The sequence below is a fragment of the Scyliorhinus torazame genome, chromosome 3 (assembly GCF_047496885.1).
Source record: "Scyliorhinus torazame isolate Kashiwa2021f chromosome 3, sScyTor2.1, whole genome shotgun sequence".
Lineage (NCBI taxonomy): Eukaryota > Metazoa > Chordata > Chondrichthyes > Carcharhiniformes > Scyliorhinidae > Scyliorhinus > Scyliorhinus torazame.
The window spans coordinates 232,281,951-232,299,935 of record NC_092709.1 but is presented as its reverse complement, the minus strand read 5'-3'; the positions used below and the strand labels follow the sequence as shown (position 1 = coordinate 232,299,935).

Genomic DNA, 17,985 nt, shown 5'->3' with positions numbered 1-17,985 from the left:
TGGTCCAGGCCCTCCAGAGGACAGCTGCCAAAGGCACCACTAGCATAGGCCGAGACATGCAGCAGGCTGCCTCCACTTTTGATGTGCTGTCTGGGATAACACCTATGAGCAGCAGTAGGCAACATAAATTAGAAAGTTAGAGAACATTTAAATTGGCATGGGTGGTACACATCGATGATAGTTAGGGGCCAGGGGCTGGTTTAGCACAGGGCTAAATAGCTAGCTTTTAAAGCAGACCAAGGCAGGCCAGCAGCGCGGGTTCAATTCCCGTACCAGCCTCCCCGAACAGGTGCCGGAATGTGGCAACTAGGGGCTTTTCACAGTAACATCATTTGAAGCCTACTTGTGACAATAAGCGATTTTCATTTCATTTTTTCATTTTTTTCATTCCTAATTTGTCGAGGTGGAGGAATTACTTTAATTCTTTATTTCAATCAGTTTTTCAGCACATTTTGATAGCAGCCTATCATTCTCGTGTGTAAGCAAGGCCATAGTGCTCCTCCTTGCCCAGACATCTGGCTTCAACATGGCAATGATCCTGGATTAGAAATGGAGACATGGCCAGGGCGACGTACCATGGAACAATGGCACCACCAGAATTTCAATGCGCATTTATTTCAAGCAGTCCTAAAAGGTTCTAAAATTCTAAAGTAAATGAAGTTAATTTTGATATTGAAGTTCTTAGCGCCATGAAGACAAATAAGCATCAATTAGAATTTGTCATATGGAAGTAAAATCTATCTCTATGACAAATTCCATGAGCATTGATCAATACTGCTTAATACACGCTATGCAGAGCTTATCTGGATGGCACTAGTACAAAATTAAATAAAAATCTTTATACTCACAAGTTTTTGAGGGTTTTTAATCATCATAGAGATCACGGTAGAAACCACAGGCTCAGCTGAGAAGAGGTGGGCAGGCAATGCAAATAAAGTCTGTTGAGCCAGTTATATCAATGGATTAAACATGGGCAGGCTGTGTCGAAAGCTCATTGTGCAGAGACCTACTACAGCAAGATAGAAAACCCTTGGGGTTAATGGCAGCACTGAAGGAAGCAGAAAAACTGGGAGAAAAGGATAGCAACCAGATCAAAGAGAAGGACAGCAAATATTCCTGAATCAAACCTGGATGTTGTGCTGACTGAAATGAATAGGAGGGACCCTTTCTTTGGAGTCGTTTTAGGAAACCCCTGAAGTCTGTGATGGGAACTTTGGGAGGGAAGTGGCTATGACAATGAGTGACTCCCTGGCCTCTAGGATTCCTCAGAAAGAAGATCATGATCCAACTGGGGAAGTCAAGGTAAGTGTATTCCTCCCAAAAAACCTTTGGTTCAGTTTCTGTTTGTGGCACTCTAACATATCATAGAACATAGACCATACAACATAGAACATACAATGCAGAAGGAGGCCATTCGGCACATCGAGTCTGCACCGACCCATTTAAGCCCTCACTTCCACCCTATCCCCATAACCCGACAACCCCTCCTAACCTTTTTGGTCACTAACCGCAATTTATCATGGCCAATCCACCTAACCTGCACGTCTTTGGACTGTGGGAGGAAACTGGAGCGCCGTAAACCCCCGCAGACACTGGGAGAACGTGCAGACTCCGCATAGACAATGACCCAGCGGGGAATCGAACCTGGGACCCTGAAGCTGTGAAGCAACAGTGCTATCCACTTGTGCTACCCCTATTTGCCTTGTCATGAACCACAGTGATGTTATCTGCAAGGGTATCCCAATTTGGAACACCAGTTTGTAGGGATATATAGTTTAGTTTGTTTTGATTTGATTTGTTTTGAGGAGACAACTGAAACTCCAGTGAGAATAAACAGCCCAGTTGTGTAACAATTATTAAAGACTATTTATTGAACGAAAGAAAAGACAAATACACACAAACAGGGCTACTTTACGACAATTAAGGTAAACGAATTACTAACCACACATGCAGTTTATGTAGAACATACCCCTTGTTCCAAAATATATCTACAATCCCTGAACTCCTTAAGAGTTCCCGATTTCCCCAAACAACACCCAAATTAAATAAATCCTTAAATTAAAGCCAGCTTATAAATACCTCACAATACAGGGATGATAATCAAGTCCAGGAAACATCTTATCCTGTTCCAGTAAAGATATTTAAACTGCCTTTCTGAAAGTTTTCTGCACTGCCTTGGCTCTAAGATCTGGAGGCTGTTAGATGTAAAACTTGGCCTTCAGGCTTGGTGACTGGAAACTGGCTTGTCTGCTTCTGACTGCTTTGTGTCAAAAGTAGTCGGAAGCCTGCCTTGCTCCTGAGGGTCTGGTCAATTATGCCTTTATTCCACTTTTTGCCTTCTATGTATTTGGCTGTCTGCCCCTATCAAATTCCTTAACTTTAGACATTATCATATGTCTACCTCATTGATCTTCCTATTCATTCATGGGGCGGCACATAGCACAGTAGTTAGCACTTCACAGCGCCAGGGACCCAGGTTCGAATCCAGCTTGGGTCACTGTCTGTGCAGAGTCTGCACGTTCTCCCCATGTTTGTGTGGGTTTCCTCCGGGCGCTCCGATTTCCTCCCACAAGTCCCAATGTGCTTGTTAAGTGAATTGGACATTCTGAATACTCCCTCCCACTATCCTTGTACCCGAACAAGTGCCAGAGTATGGTGACTGGGACATTTTTGCAGTAACGTCATTGCAGTGTTAATGTAAGCCTACTTGTGACACTAATAAAGATTGTTATTATATAGGTAACATTTTCTATCCATAAGCTATTCACATCATGATTTTTACCTAAAATACCTTCTAACCTCATTACTGGGAGAGACATATCTCACCAACCTTCTGAATATTGGCTACCGCTGTCTCTAGGCAGTTTTCTATTTGTTGCTGGGCAGGTTGCATCGTATTATGTTTTGTTAAATTTGTTTTACTGGTGTTGCTAGGCAAAGTCATGATAGCCTCCAGAGCTGTAAGCTGCACAAATGATCCCTGCTCCCTTTACCGTATGTAATCTGCAAGGGCACGTTACCTCACAGCATACATGCATGCAAAGACATCCCTAACTAATCAGACCTGTGTTTTTGTGCTTGTTGGCCCCATTATTATCTTAAGTGTCCAACTCTTAGAACATGATATTTTTACAATCTTCAATTTTATCCTTATTGATTTCTCTTTTCTATTCACTTTCAGGAGTAGGTGTCCCATAAGACGTGCAATTCTTGAGCTACAGGCGGGGGCCACCCGACGTACATAGCCTCTTAGCCTACCTGGGGCAAATTACTGGTGCTCTAGGGTGGCATATCATGGATACTGTTGGCGTTGGAGAAGTAGGAGGCAAGTGGCAACGGTATGTTTTCTTGGGCCATAAGCAGCTTCCCCATTTTATGTCTCAGGAGCAAAGACATATCACAAGAAATTCATTATGAACCTTCAAGCGCTGGAGAGAACACCTCAAATTATCCACCTAAGCTCTTCTTTTCTTTCAGGTAACTCGCAAAAAATGCTGTGGAGGAGGAAAAGGAGAGATGGCAAGACCCTTCAACCTCTAAACCCCATGACATTCTCAGCCACCACATTATTCAGCATTACTTTCATTGACTCACTTCTCCACCTGAGAGGATACAGCTCCTGCCAATGGGTGGGAGATTGAGAACAAATGCAGAGGAATCAGGAGTGAAAGTAGACTCCAACATTGATGAAGAGATTCCACGGGCATCAGCCCCTGCTGGAGGAATCTGCTAGCTGTCCATATGAACTCTCAAGTCAGCTGCCTTGGGTGTCTGCTCATGTAGATAGAAGGTGACAGCAACACTGCCAAGGCACCAGGCAGTACTGGACAGCTAGAATAGGTTAAAGGACAGCACACCGGTTCCATAAGAGAAGCCAATGTAAAATGTTAGTGCGTGTTAAAAGTCCATTGAAACAAAATGGTTTGTGATTATAGAAAGATAAGGGGCGGGATTCTCCGTTCCTGAGACTACGTGTTGACACCGGGGCAGGATTCGTGGAGTTCCACGAGAGCAAAAACTGGTGCTGCACCTGGACCAATTCAGCGGCTGCCAAGTGGAACACAATCAAATCCAATGGGAAATGTTGCCGGATACGGTTCATGATTGACACTCAGGAGGCTGACAGGCTGCAGCCGTATATACACCCTGCACTCCCGACACACACTTATCCCAGCCAACAAGATGGCACTGGATGTGCAGGAGCATGCCCATCCTGTTGATGGGGCCAGAGGGCACTTTGGAGGGGGCCCAGGGGACACTCATACGACCAGTGGCACTAAGTTCACAGTGGGCAATCAACAGCGTGGGCAGCTGGATGGCTGCCTTGCAGGCTGCGGCAGTGGCGTTCCATGCCCATCCACTCCGACCCCACAGCCCACCTCCTGGCCACCCCTCGCTACTCCCCCCAGCCCTGGCAGAAGCCTCCCGTCAGTGGCACAACTATTAGCACACTATGGCGATGTTGGACACTCTCCATACTCTTTCCCTCAGCAGCCACGGTGCCGGTTTCACAATTTTTAAAAGCACAAGTGAACCTCGCCATCGGGAATTCACCGCAGTGCAGGCGGAGAATCGCGGAGGCCCCGGAGAATACCGGGTCAGGCCCACTAATGATATGCCAACGGTGTTTACTGTATATGTGGATTGAAATGCATTGACACCACTGTCGAGGCACTGAAGAATTGCAATTAGGTGTGAAACCGGCACCGCTGCAATTTTCGGCGTCAAAACCGATTCTCTACCCAATCGCCTTTCCTAATTTCAGTGCAGCCAACGGAGAATCCTGCCAAATAAGTGAGATAATGGAGAACCTGCAGAAACTGGCACAGGACTATTTTTCAAAAATGAGTGCAGTGTGCCTAAGCACAATGAAAAAGAGAACTTCAAGTTTCAAGGTGTGATTAATAATGAAGGGGATAGAAACAATTTGGTAGATGGCAGATGTGATGTCGAAACTAGAAGAAGTATAGAGATAGGCAAAAGCAATTTTGAGAAGATGAAGGATATGTGAAGAAAACATAAACTTGTAAAAAAAGAATAAAACCTTTTAGATACAGCATTCCATCCACTTCCCTGTGTGACTCAGAAATCAGGGTAACAAATAAAAAGATCTGTGGAAGAAAATAGAAACCTTTGAAAGGTAAATGCTAAGATGTATGCTAAAATTTATATATGCAGACTATAAGACAAATGAAGAGGTACTTAAAATTGAAACATTTCTAAAAAATAACATTCAGAAAAGAAAATGTCAGTAGCTGGAAACTTCCAATCCCGAAAACGGCGCATACCCCCGGTGGGTTTCCTGGTGGCGAGGGGTGCATTCAACAGGAATCCCAGTTGACAACAGCGGGACCAGAAGATTCTGTCGCCAACCAATGTACAGCGGATTGCGCGGAAAATGCCGTGGGTGTTTTAGCTATTAATCCAAGCTGGAAAGCTGCTGAGGTCTCTTCAAGAGGGCAAAGTGGAGGGCAGCAGAAAGAGGGGTCAAACTCGGCGTAGGTGTCACAGTGATTGCAGGCGGGCTACAGCGGATGTGTGAGAATGACAGCAGATGTACAAGCATGACAAAAGGAGTAGCTACAAGCATCAGCAGCAAAGGGCTTTGCTCATTTTGAATACTCAAAGTAACCTTTCGTTACATACTTAAATTCAAAGTAATTTTTAATAAATGTGCTACTTCGCTTCACACTTCATACCAAAATGTATCCTTCCAAAAGCCAACCAGCTATATAAAATACTTCATTAAATCAGCAAGTGTAGCTATGATAGCTTCCACAACTGCTGAATAGAACAAAATTACTAATTACCACAAGAGAGAATGCGATAATTTACCTGTTGGTGTTAATGATTTGTGCATCATTCCTCCCAAAGTCAGCTTTTGATGTTCCCTAGTCTAGTCTTTTACGTGCTATGGGGTTATTCCACACCTCTCATATCTAAATGTCAAAGGTAGTTACAAAACGAAAGCAAAAAGGATACTGGAACAATGATAATGAAGGTAATTTATAAAAACATTTCTCAATTTAAAATGACCACCAATATTACCAATTAGTTCAAGTCAGCATAGCTTTGCAGCCAAAGTTGATTTTGTGGATGTTATTTTTAAGTCTTTGCTGATCCTTGTAGGCACTGAAGTTTGATGTTTCGTTGTGCGTTGTCCACCTCTGAAGATTAAATTGGTGTGAGAGTTCTCACAGTTAATCAATAGTCAATGACTCCCGCTGAAAGGTGTGCATTTGTGACAATCAGGTGAGGATATCCCCACTATCAAATGAAGGGTCAGCATTCACTGGCTGAGTTGACATAAAATACTGAAGAGTTGGAACACTACTGAAACTTGAATTACAGTCTGCCTACAGCAGCACTGAGAGTAAATCTCCAGTCTATTCTCTGATCCACAGAAAAACAAAAAGGAGAAATGTTCTGTACAGACTGTTCTTTCTGTGCAAGTGTATTACAACTGATAATTGAAAAACTAATGTTTTTTATTCTTTCCACAAGGCTTTGAATTTTTCGAAACCAGTGCCAAGGATAACATCAATGTAAAGCAAACATTTGAACGGCTTGTTGACATCATATGTGAGAAGATGTCAGAGAGTTTGGATACAGACCCTACTGTTGCTGCAGGAAAACAAAACACAAAACTCACAGAGAACCCTCCTCCACAGCAGCAAAACTGCGGTTGTTAGTGACTTGTCCATAGACATATGGAGGCAATCAAGTTGTGTCTATATTGCAAAGATTAGTCCTTAGTTATTAGTCCATGAAAATGTTACTGTATGGCCTCTATATAACCTGAAACAAACCAATCTATATTTATTTTTTGCTGGTCTGTGCACAGTACTGTTTCCCAATACCTCTTGCATTAAAACTGACACTTAGCCAACCTTTACTTATATTAGTATCGGTTCTGCAATTTTTCTGTAGATTCAAGGTTTGTGTGACTGTTAACAGGAACAATGGGTTCCCAGGCTCAGTGTAATACATTTATAACTTACTTAGATCTCCCTGCTTACTAGATTTATGTGGCCTTTCAAGCATTTCTTCAATGATAAATTAGTGATAAATAGCTTATCCTCAGTCTGCACAAAACTGTGAAATCAGTAACAAAAATTATGCATTTAAGTTACTGAGTTAAGTTAGTCTGATTATTTGTATGACTATCCTGTGTATAAGTATCCATATTTCACTTAAAGGATAGAGTTCCTTAATTAATAATAAGTATTTGAAAAAAATGTTTTGCAATATATTTGCTACCAGACTCAGGCTACAATTGTACACTACCACATTCATGTTGATGCAAATAAGTTGCCTGTGTGGATTGACACAAAAGTGCAATGTATAACTGCAGTCAGATCCTGTACTGCAGAGCCATCTATTGCAAGACCACCTCCAGTAGGCCATCTCACACCACTTGTAAATCTGAGAGTGATGTACTGCTCCATCGTAACCTGAAAATGTGTTCAGAAATACTCAAAGTCTATTGGATCTCTGGGATACTTGAAACTGAGTTGCTCAATTGTTATGAGAAGGCAGATGCTGATGACACTCTCTCATAACGTTAAATATTACTTACCAAGAGAGTAGAGTCCACATTTCCACAGTTGTGTCCTGGTAGACGCGGTGCAGGTTAGGGTCAGCTGGAGCCTGCAGTATAACCTTTGTTTTGTTAGCTGTATTCTCCATGCCACAACTCATTTGTAATTGTTTATCATTTAGCACTGTAGAGGGAGTCATGAATATAAATCTCTTTATAACATCAACGCCCCCCCCCACCCCCCACCCCCAGCAATCTGACAGATAAGTTGTATCTACTGAGGATTTTATCATTTTCAAGATTCTACGTATATTTTTACTGCTAATTTGCTATTTGCATGGGAGCTCACAAATCTCAGAAGAGTGGTTTGCCGGCATTCCGACCACATCGTTAAAACTAATTACAAAGATAACTATTTTTAGCTGCAAAAAATGATGTATTCTGTAATGTGTAATATTAAATGTAATGAGAGTTATCTTTCCTGTGTCTGAATTTTTATTTTTACCTGATGGAAGAAAATGTAAAATGGTGCATAGGTACTGACGTAATCTGCGTTTTATATTTTTGTGTAGCCTCTGTATTGAGGAACAATAGGCCACTAAGTGCAATATTTCAGAATATATAGTGCATCTCTAATTCAATGCAGATATCTGTGCAAAGTTGCATACTGTAGGACTTGAAGTTAACACATTTTAATAACAAATAAGCTTTGCTAATTAGGTCAGACGGTTTTCAAACCATTGATATCATTAGACAAGACCATCTTAAACAAGATGACGTTTAGCTTTCATTGTTTTAATCCATTGGATAAAAACTGTAAAAAGGCCAGGTTCAGAATTTTCTCACTGTAAAGCAAGGGATGTATTTATTCTGTTTCCCCTAGCCTTCCCACATATTTCCTGCCAAAATAATAGACAATAAGTGGGAGAAACCCGTGAAAATTCATTCTCTGTGTCTTTTATGGAAAATGGCAATAAACTTTATTCAAATTGGACAGGCAGGAAAGCAATATAACGACAATTAAATATAAACAGTCGCGGAAAATCTGTTACACCTAACAAGACCACAGAGCAAATATTTAAGTGGATCAATTTGACCTATCTTGAACCATTTATCAAGAAAAACCTGTAGTCCCTCCACTTTTACAACTGCCTCTCAAATGACTACAAAGATTTTGCCCCGAGTCCCCATTATTACTCTTGAATGAAAAGGAACATCCTAACATCAGTCTTACAATTTTGTTTCACCAGTTTGAACTTGCCCCTTTGACCTACCTTTGTAGTATGAATGTAGTGATTTTTTTTACATTTTACATTCTTTTATACTTCAACAAGATCTTCTTCACACACCTTTCAGGGTTGAAGAGCCTAAGTTTCTCCAATTTTTCCTCATAATCCAGTCATCTGACACGAGGGAGTTACCTCATAACTGTTCAGTGCCTCCAGGAATTGAATATTTCCCTTGTGTCATGTACAGATACCAATTCAAGCCCTGGATATGATATACTGGAGCCAGTATCTGCTAGCATGGTGTGTGATTTACGGATTCTCAGAGACATTGTTGGTCTTGTACAGTTTGTCTCTGTAGCAAAGTTACTGAATATAAACGATGTGTTCAGTGACCGTTGTATGTCAGTGTGACTGAAAAACGATTTCCGTGTATAAATGTATATTGAACGTTATCATTAGCCTATTGCAGTGCGTGAATGAGTTTTTGATTGTGTGAATTGGGTACATTTTAGTATACTCTCACCATAGATCTTTCAGTCTTTGAATTACTTGTATTATTGGCCAACAATAGGGAATGGGCATGTTGTGCTGTAGTAAATTATTATATTTTTCTGAGATTGAGTAGAACTGCAGGTTATACAGTAGGCATCCGTCACTGAGACTAATGAGATAAAAATCCTCTATCTGCTGACTTTAAAGTTCTTATGAAATAAGTTTTGGCCATGTTAACCCAGCTCCCAATGGGAACACAGCACAAAAACAAAGCCAATTTGCAAACTCAAGAGGAAGGCAGATAAAATAAAATAGAAAAATGTCACACTGGTGACATTTCTGAGTTTGAGATTCTAGGACAGAGAAAGAAAAGATTTGCTGTGTATATAATTGTGTGGTACCTGACTTGCGAGTCTTGATGCTGACACTGGTCACCCATTCTAAAAAAAATGATTTCACTCCCCATCATGAATATCCTTTACTTTGTCCAAAATTATTTATTCAGAAAAGCATTTTTCATCATTGTTGACCTTTAATTCTACACTCTATGGTTGAACTGGTGCTGTAGTAAAATGAGAATAGTATGGTGCAGGTAGCTGATCGAGTATTGTTATGGAAATGAACATACGTTTATTATTAAATAAAGGTTTACAGATATTGTGCAGACTGGAGATATACAGGCCATTATTTATCCAGGATTTTCTGGTAGACAAACTTGAAACAAAGTATAACTGCCACATTTGTACATTCTACAAAATCTGCCACTGCCTTTCTTCAATATATTGTTTCAAACTTGCTAGATTTACTATAAATGTAATTACCCAGTTACTAAACAAAACTCTTCAACCCAGCTCCTTCCCCTCCCCAGATAACGCTTACAGCCCGTGAAAGCTTAGTGAGGTGGTGTCATTTAGACCTATTGAAAACAGCTGTTTGATCGATGTTGTAATTCCTTTATATAAATGTAAAGATAAAAATGGTGTTGTTGTCTAAACCTGAAGGTTATGTAGATCCATAATATATTTTACCACTGTTATTGGAATTTGTTCTCGATAGACTGTACAGTAGACCAGTTATTTTGTGTTTGTCTGTGTAATATGTAAATGAATGTGTTTGAAAGGAAAATAAACTTGCAGAGACTATATCAATCACATTGACATTCTAATGTCGCTCCATGTTTGAGATTATAATTTGGAAATTATTAAGAAAATCAGCAAATGTTTTTACAAATTTATTTCTCATTTCTCTGATTACTACTTTAATACAGGATGCTTGCACTTAAATGGGCAAGAAACTGTTTTAAACTGGCAACCAATGCAATGTCACACAAATGAACCAAGGATTTCTCTTCTATTATCGCTGATGGTAAATTTAGATAGCAGTAATTTATTTCATAAAACCAGCCAACAGTATGGGGTATTGCAATGCACAATGCACTCAGTAAGATTGGTCATTTCTAATTCTATTACAAATTAAGACTTGATTTGTGAAAGGCAACCATGGAATTTATTTGAGGAAAACATGCAAGATTTAACAAAGGTCATTAATATTCCTCTCTTTGAGGCAAACGGAATTTCGGCCAGCACCCAAATCAGCCCCAACTCCAAACCAATTTACTGGGTAACAGGTTATAAGAAGATGCATGGCAGCCTTCCAGTTGGACCCCAGGTCCAAGAAGGAGAAGGAAGTCCATGGGCTGGATTCTCCATTATTGGGACTATGTCCCCACGCCGGCGTCAAAACCGTGGAGTTTTACTCCTGAAAATCCTGGGGAAAAGTGACATGAATTCATAGCCTGCAGGGGACTAGTAGGGACCGGAGTAAATCTGGCAGCTTTTGCTGCAGAAACAGGCCCCCACACTTGCGGGTCAGAGGCCGCGCATGTGCACGGCGGTGGCCTCCAGCAGCCACGCCGTGCTCCATGGCCGACTTGAAAAGTGAACCCCCGATTGGCCGCACACCCGACCCTCAAACCCCGCACAATCATTCCCCGGATGCCTGTAAGACCCCCCTGGCCTTCGGTCGTCCCACCCCAGACCAGGGCACCCGCGCACTGAGTCCGCAGCCGCCACGCGAATATCCCAACCGGCGATACCATGTTAGTTCCACGCCATCGGGAACTCGGCCGGTCGGGGGCGGAGGATGTTGTAATGGGCCTCTGGTAATGGCCCCTGGCGGTTCGGCATACTCCCCGGTGATGCCAGTTTTCGGTGCCCGGAGGCCCGATTTCAGCATCAAACTGGATTCTCTGCCCAGCGCTGGCCGCGATTTCGGCGTCGGGGTGCGGAGAATCCAGCCCATGTTATTACAGTAGGGGCATTAGCAGAGCCAGTAAGGCACCTTGAAGGGGCAAAAGCAGCCTCAACATTATAGTCATGTCCCACCTGCTTTCAGCAGATAAGTGTTTGGTACTCTCCTTTCACAGGTATTCCTTGTGACTATGAGTATGATTTTCCAAGCCTACTTGCCTCCACCACCACATTCATGCAGTAGGCAGAGGAGGAGGGGCCGCAGTAATCTTAGTAAATATAGGGTGAGGGAAACGCAGACTGGGCAGTGAGAAAGCAAGATGACTTTCTGTGCTGGATTGCAGTGATTATTCATGGCTGCAGTGTCCATTGGTGATAGTGGTGGTTGGCACAATTATGATTGTAACACAGGTAACAATCTGACAGCAAAGTCAGCTTGATGTTTCTCAAGGTAGAGTCATTAAAGCACTTAGGTGGATGATTCTCCAAAATGGAGACGAAGTGTTCGCGCCATCGTGAATGCTGTCGCGTTTCACGACGCACAAAACGGGCATGGGGACGACCGATTCTGTCCCCCACAGGGGGCCTGCACGGCGCTGGAGCGGTTCACGCCGCTCCAGCCTCCCTTCCCGGCACCAAATGGGCGCCGCTTAAACCCGCGCATGCGGAGTTGGGCCGTGCCGACTTGCGCATGCGTGTGGGACTTCTTCAGCGTGCCGGCCCCGACGCAACATGGCAGTGGGATTCAGGGGTCGTTCGCGCAACAAAGTAGGCCCGGGGGGAGAAGAGGCCGGCCGCCCAACGATGGGCCCCGATCGCGGGCCAGACCCCATCGGAGGCCGCCCCGGTGAAGGAGCGCTTTTCACACCCCACAGGCCGCCCCCCCGACCCTTCGCACAGAGTTCCCGCCGGCAGCGACCAGGGGTGAACGGCGCCGGCGGGACTCTGTCGTATCCGCTCGGCCCATTCGGGCTGGAGAATCGGCGGCCCTGACGATTACAGCAGCCCGTGCCGCGTCAAACGTGCCGGCGCAAATGGCGCTGATTCCCCGCCCCTCAGAGAATTGCACACCGCCGTCGTGGCACGGTTGCGGCGATTCTCCGGCCCGGCGCGGGGCTCGGAGAATCGCCCCCCTAATTTCTGAATTTTGTTTTCTAAATTTAGCGTACCCAATCATTTTTCTTCCAATTAAGGGACAATTTAGCATGGCCAATCCACCTAACCAGCACACCTTTAGGTAGACACGGTGAGAATATGCTAACTCCACACGGCCAATGACCCAGGGCCGGGATTCGAACCCAGGTCCACAGCGCCGCAGCCCCAATGCTAGCCACTGCGCAACGTTCCGCCCTCATTTCTGAAATTAACATGTAGGATCAGCATATTTTTCGACTTTCTAGCAATAGTATAAAATTTGACTGTCTGATTTATCTCTTGGTAGAGGGTATATGAATTTTCACAAAATAATATAAGACTTTGCAATATGGTATTCTGATTAGAACTAATTAAAAATATTCTAAAAGTGGTAGTTACTGGTGACGTGTTTACACGTTAAGGTTCCACACTCTTTTATATATATATTGGAAATTTTCCATGTGAGGATCCAACATTGAGCCTAATTCCTGAATGATATTTACCTTTTAAAAAAAAGTCTCCAATTTTAAACTCTTCCTGTCGCACAATATAAAGCTGTCACAGAACCATAAAGGGACTGTAAAGGCTTGAACTTTCGGGTGGAATTCTTTCTCCCATTTTGAGACTAAGGTGGGATTCTCCAGGCTCGCCGGCCAGGCGACCAGAAATTTCCACCTGAAGCCAAGGTATCTTCACATGGCCTGCATCCTACCCATGGTGATCTTGTGGCGGGCAGAGCGGAAGAACCCAGCCCTAAGTGCAGTGGTGGGCACTCTCCGTGATGCCTGACCCACCGACCAGAATGGTGTGATCCCACAAAAGGGCCGGGATTCTCCGTTCTGGGGACTAAGTCTCCACGCTGGCGGGAATACCGGCGCCAACGACTCCGGCGTCAACGGGCCCCCAAGGTGACGAATTCTCACCTGTCTAGGGGGCTAGGTGGACGCCGTGGAATGGCCATCGTGATCTTGGGCATGTGCAGAGACCGGCCGTCATATTTTGGCGCATGTTCTCTTTGCGCCGGCCATGGAGGAGCCCTTACTGGGGCCTGGCGCAGAAGGAAGAAGTGCCCCCACGGAACAGGCCTGCCCGCAGATTGGTGGGCCCCGATCGTGGGCCAGGCCACCGTGGGACACCCCCCCCCCGGGGTCGGATACCCCCGTGCCCCCCGAGGACCGCCCACGTCGACTTACCTGCCATGTCTCGCCATGTGGGACCATATGTAACCCACACCGGCAGGACTGGCCAAAAATGGACGGCCGCTCGACCCATCGGGGTCCAGAGAATCGCCAGGGGGACTGCCGCCAACAGCCCCCAACCGGCGTGGCAGGAGCCCCGCCGTGCCCGAGAAACGGCGCCGGAGAATACGGCAGCTGACGTCGGGGCGGCGGGCCGGGATTCGCGCGACCCCCGGGGATTCTCCGACCCGACGGGGGGGGTCGGAGAATCCCGCCCCAGATTCTGTGCTTGGATTCTCATTAATTATGCACAGGTGAATTCCCCTCCACTGATTATCCACTGGCGTGATGCAGGATTGGAAGACCTGTGCGGGACACCGGCGGGTCGCTGTTTTGATGAGCATCCATGAGAGGCAAGTGAATGTAGATAGCCCTGTCTGCCAGCGGGATGCCTGATCCGGGAGACTTGCAACATGAGTTTACACCGGTGGGTTTGCAATCTTTTGGCTCCCACCAGATTCTCTGCGCAGGTGGATTCGGAGAATTCCACCCACAATATCTCTGTGCCTGCAGGATGTCCCAAGCACTTTTGAACAAAAAGATTACTTTTGAAGTATAGGCTCGTTTTTTTTTGTAAGCTACAAAGGTAGGAAATTTAATGGTCACAAACGGCAATAAAATGAATGGCGAGTTTATTTCACTTTGGCGACAACAGTTGAGGGAAAAATATTTTGCTACAATACAGGGAAGTCTTTTTTGCCATTTACGATAATGCACTATGAAATATTTTACAGCCTCCTCCCAGAGTAGACAGGACATCAGTTTAAAACCTTGCCTAAAAGGTAACATTCTGGCAACAAACCCGCAACAAAGGCAGCCTGATAAAAAGACTTGTCAAAAGATGGATATCAGGAGTTTTCCCAATCCTGCAATCGGTTGCCATCGATTGGGTCTTTGCCTCCCTTATTTTCGTGCAGTGAGGTAGGTGTACACTGGGGACAGGCCTACTAAACCTGCTGTCTGCAGAAGCAGACCTGAGGCAGTAAATGAGGCAGGTGGATGGTGAAACTGGCAGGTTAGAAGGCCCATCTCTATGTACTGTCATAATGGCTCAGTTGTATTAATTGTTGAAAAGCCATTAAGCCCTCACCACCTATATATCCATCATGTCGGCAGTGGGCAGCATGGTAGCATGGTGGTTAGCACAATTGCTTCACAGCTCCAGGGTCCCAGGTTCGATTCCCGGCTGGGTCACTGTCTGTGCGGAGTCTGCACGTTCTCCCCGTGTGTGCGTGGGTATTCTCCGGGTGCTCCGGTTTTCTCCCACAGTCCAAAGATGTGCAGGTTAGGTGGATTGGCCATGCTAAATTGCCCTTAGTGTCCAAAATTGCCCTTAGTGTTGGTTGAGTGGAGTTATTGGATTATGGGGATAGGGTGGTGTGGACATTGGGTAGGGTGCTCTTTCCAAGAGCCGGTGCAGACCCGATGGGCCGAATGGCCTCCTTCTGCACTGTAAATTCTATGTAAATGTCTTCTCCGTGTCATTTAATACCTTCCAATGCCCTATCCAAACCCCTTCCATGCCCCATTCCTCCTCCATGTACTAGGTGTGCAAACAGTGAGCCATGCAATAGAACATAGAACATTACAGCGCAGTACAGGCCCTTCGGTCCTCGATGTTGCGCCGACCTGTGAAACCACTCTAAAGCCCATCTACACTATTCCCTTATCATCCATATGTCTACCAATGACCATTTGAATACCCATAGTGTTGGCGAGTCCACTACTGTTGCAGGCAGGGCATTCCACGCCCTTACTACTCTCTGAGTAAAGAACCTACCTCTGACACCTGTCCTATATCTATCTCCCCTCAATTTAAAGCTATGTCCCCTCGTGCTAGACATCACCATCCGAGGTAAAAAGGCTCTCACTGTCCACCCTATCCAATCCTCAGATCATCTTGTATGCCTCAATTAAGTCACCTCTTAACCTTCTTCTCTCTAACGAAAACAGCCTCAAGTCCCTCAGCCTTTCCTCATGTGTTCTTCCCTCCATACCAGTCAACATTCTGGTAAATCTCCTCTGCACCCTTTCCAATGCTTCCACACCCTTCCTATAATGCGGCGACCAGAATTGCACGCAATACTCCAAATGTGGCCGCACCAGAGTTTTGTACAGCTGCAACATGACCTCATGGCTCCAAAACTCAATCCCTCTACCAATAAAAGCTCACACACCGTACGCCTTCTTAACAACGCTCTCAACCTGGGTGGCAAATTTCAGCGATGTATGTACATGGACACCGAGATCTCTCTGCTCATCCACACAACCAAGAATCTTACCATTAGCCCAGTATTTTGTCTTCCTGTTATTCCTTCAAAAATGAATCAACTCACACTTTTCTGCAATAAACTCCATTTGCCACCTCTCAGCCCAGCACTGCAGCTTATCTATGTTCCTCTATAACTAGTCCTTCTGAACTGTCCAAAACTCCACCGACTTTAGTGTCATCTGCAAATTTACTCACCCATCCTTCTACGCCCTCCTCCAGGTCATTTATAAAAATGACAAACAGCAGTAGCCCCAAAACAGATCCTTATGGTACACCACTAGTAACTGGACTCCAGTCTGAACATTTCCCATCAACCACCACTCTTTGTCTTCTTCCAGCTAGCCAATTTCTGATCCAAACTGCTAAATCACCCTGAATCCCATGCCTCCGTATTTTCTGCAGTAGCCTACCGTGGGGAACCTTATCAAACGCTTTACTGAAATCCATATACACCACATCAACTGCTTTACCCTCATCCACCTGTTTGGTCACCTTCTCAAAGAACTCAATAAGGTTTCTGAGGCACGACCTACCCTTCACAAAACCGTGTTGACTATCTCTAATCAAATTATTCGTTTCCAGATGATTATACATCCTATTTCTTATAAACCTTTCCAAGATTTTGCCCACGACAGAAGTAAGGCTCACTGGTCTATAGTTACCGGGGTTGTCTCTACTTCCCTTCTTGAACAAGGGGACAATATTTGCTATCCTCCAGTCTTCTGGCACTATTCCTGTAGACAAAGATGACTTAAAGATCAAAGCCAAAGGCTCAGCAATCTCCTCCCTAGCTTCCCAGAGAATCCTTGGATTAATCCCATCCGGCCCAGGGGACTTATCTATTTTCACACTTTGCTAACACCTCCTCCTTATGAACCTCAAGCCCTTCTAGTCTAGTAGCCTGAATCTCAGTATTCTCCTCGACAACACTATCTTTTTCCTGTGTGAATACTGACAAAAAATATTCATTTAGTACCTCTCCTATTTCCTTGGACTCCACGCACAACTTCCTGCTACTGTCCTTGACTGGCCCTACTCTTACCCTAGTCATTCTTTTAATCCTGACATAATCATGGATATATCTATAGAAAGCTTTCGAGTTATCCTTGATCCTACCTGCCAAAGACTTCTCATGTCCCCTACTGGCTCTTCTTAGCTCTCTCATAGAATTTACAGTGCAGAAGGAGGCCATTCGGCCCATCGAGTCTGCACCGGCTCTTGGAAAGAGCGCCCTACCCAAGGTCAACACCTCCACCCTATCCCCATAACCCAGTAACCCGACCCAACACTAAGGGCAATTTTGGACACTAAGGGCAATTTATCATGGTCAATCCACCTAACCTGCACATCTTTGGACTGTGGGAGAAAACCGGAGCACCCGGAGGAAACCCACGCACACATGGGGAGGATGTGCAGACTCCACACAGACAGTGACCCAAGCCGGAATCGAACCTGGGACCCTGGAGCTGTGAAGCAATTGTGCTAACCACAATGCTACCGTGCTGCCTCTCTTTAGGTCCTTCCTAGCTATCTTGTAACTCACGAGCATCCTAACTGAACCTTCATGTCCCATATTTACATAAGCCTCCTTCTTCCTCTTGACAAGGGCTTCGACTGCTTTAGTAAACCATGGTTCCCTTGCTTGACCACTTCCTCCCTGCCTGACAGGTACATACCTATCAAGGACACGCAGTAGCTGTTCCTTGAACAAGCTCCACATTTCCATTGTGCCCATCCCCTGCAGTTTTCCTCTCCATCCGATGCACCCTAAGTCTTGCTTCATCGCACCATAATTGCCTTTCCCCCAGATATAACTCTTGCCCTGCGGTAT

At 44.8% G+C, this 17,985-nt stretch overlaps 1 protein-coding gene across 3 annotated transcripts in view; it reads left to right on the top strand.

The window, feature by feature from the left end:
• Nucleotides 1–10,414, top strand: part of LOC140408986 (ras-related protein Rab-3C) — a 283,380-nt gene extending 272,966 nt beyond the window's left edge. For all 3 annotated transcript variants that reach the window (XM_072496992.1, XM_072496991.1, XM_072496990.1), the window contains exon 5: nucleotides 6,505–10,414. In XM_072496992.1, coding sequence (XP_072353093.1) covers nucleotides 6,505–6,692 — 188 coding nt within the window. In that variant the 3' untranslated portion in view covers nucleotides 6,693–10,414. The remainder of the gene's footprint in view (nucleotides 1–6,504) is intronic.
• The last annotated feature ends 7,571 nt before the right edge of the window (nucleotides 10,415–17,985 follow it).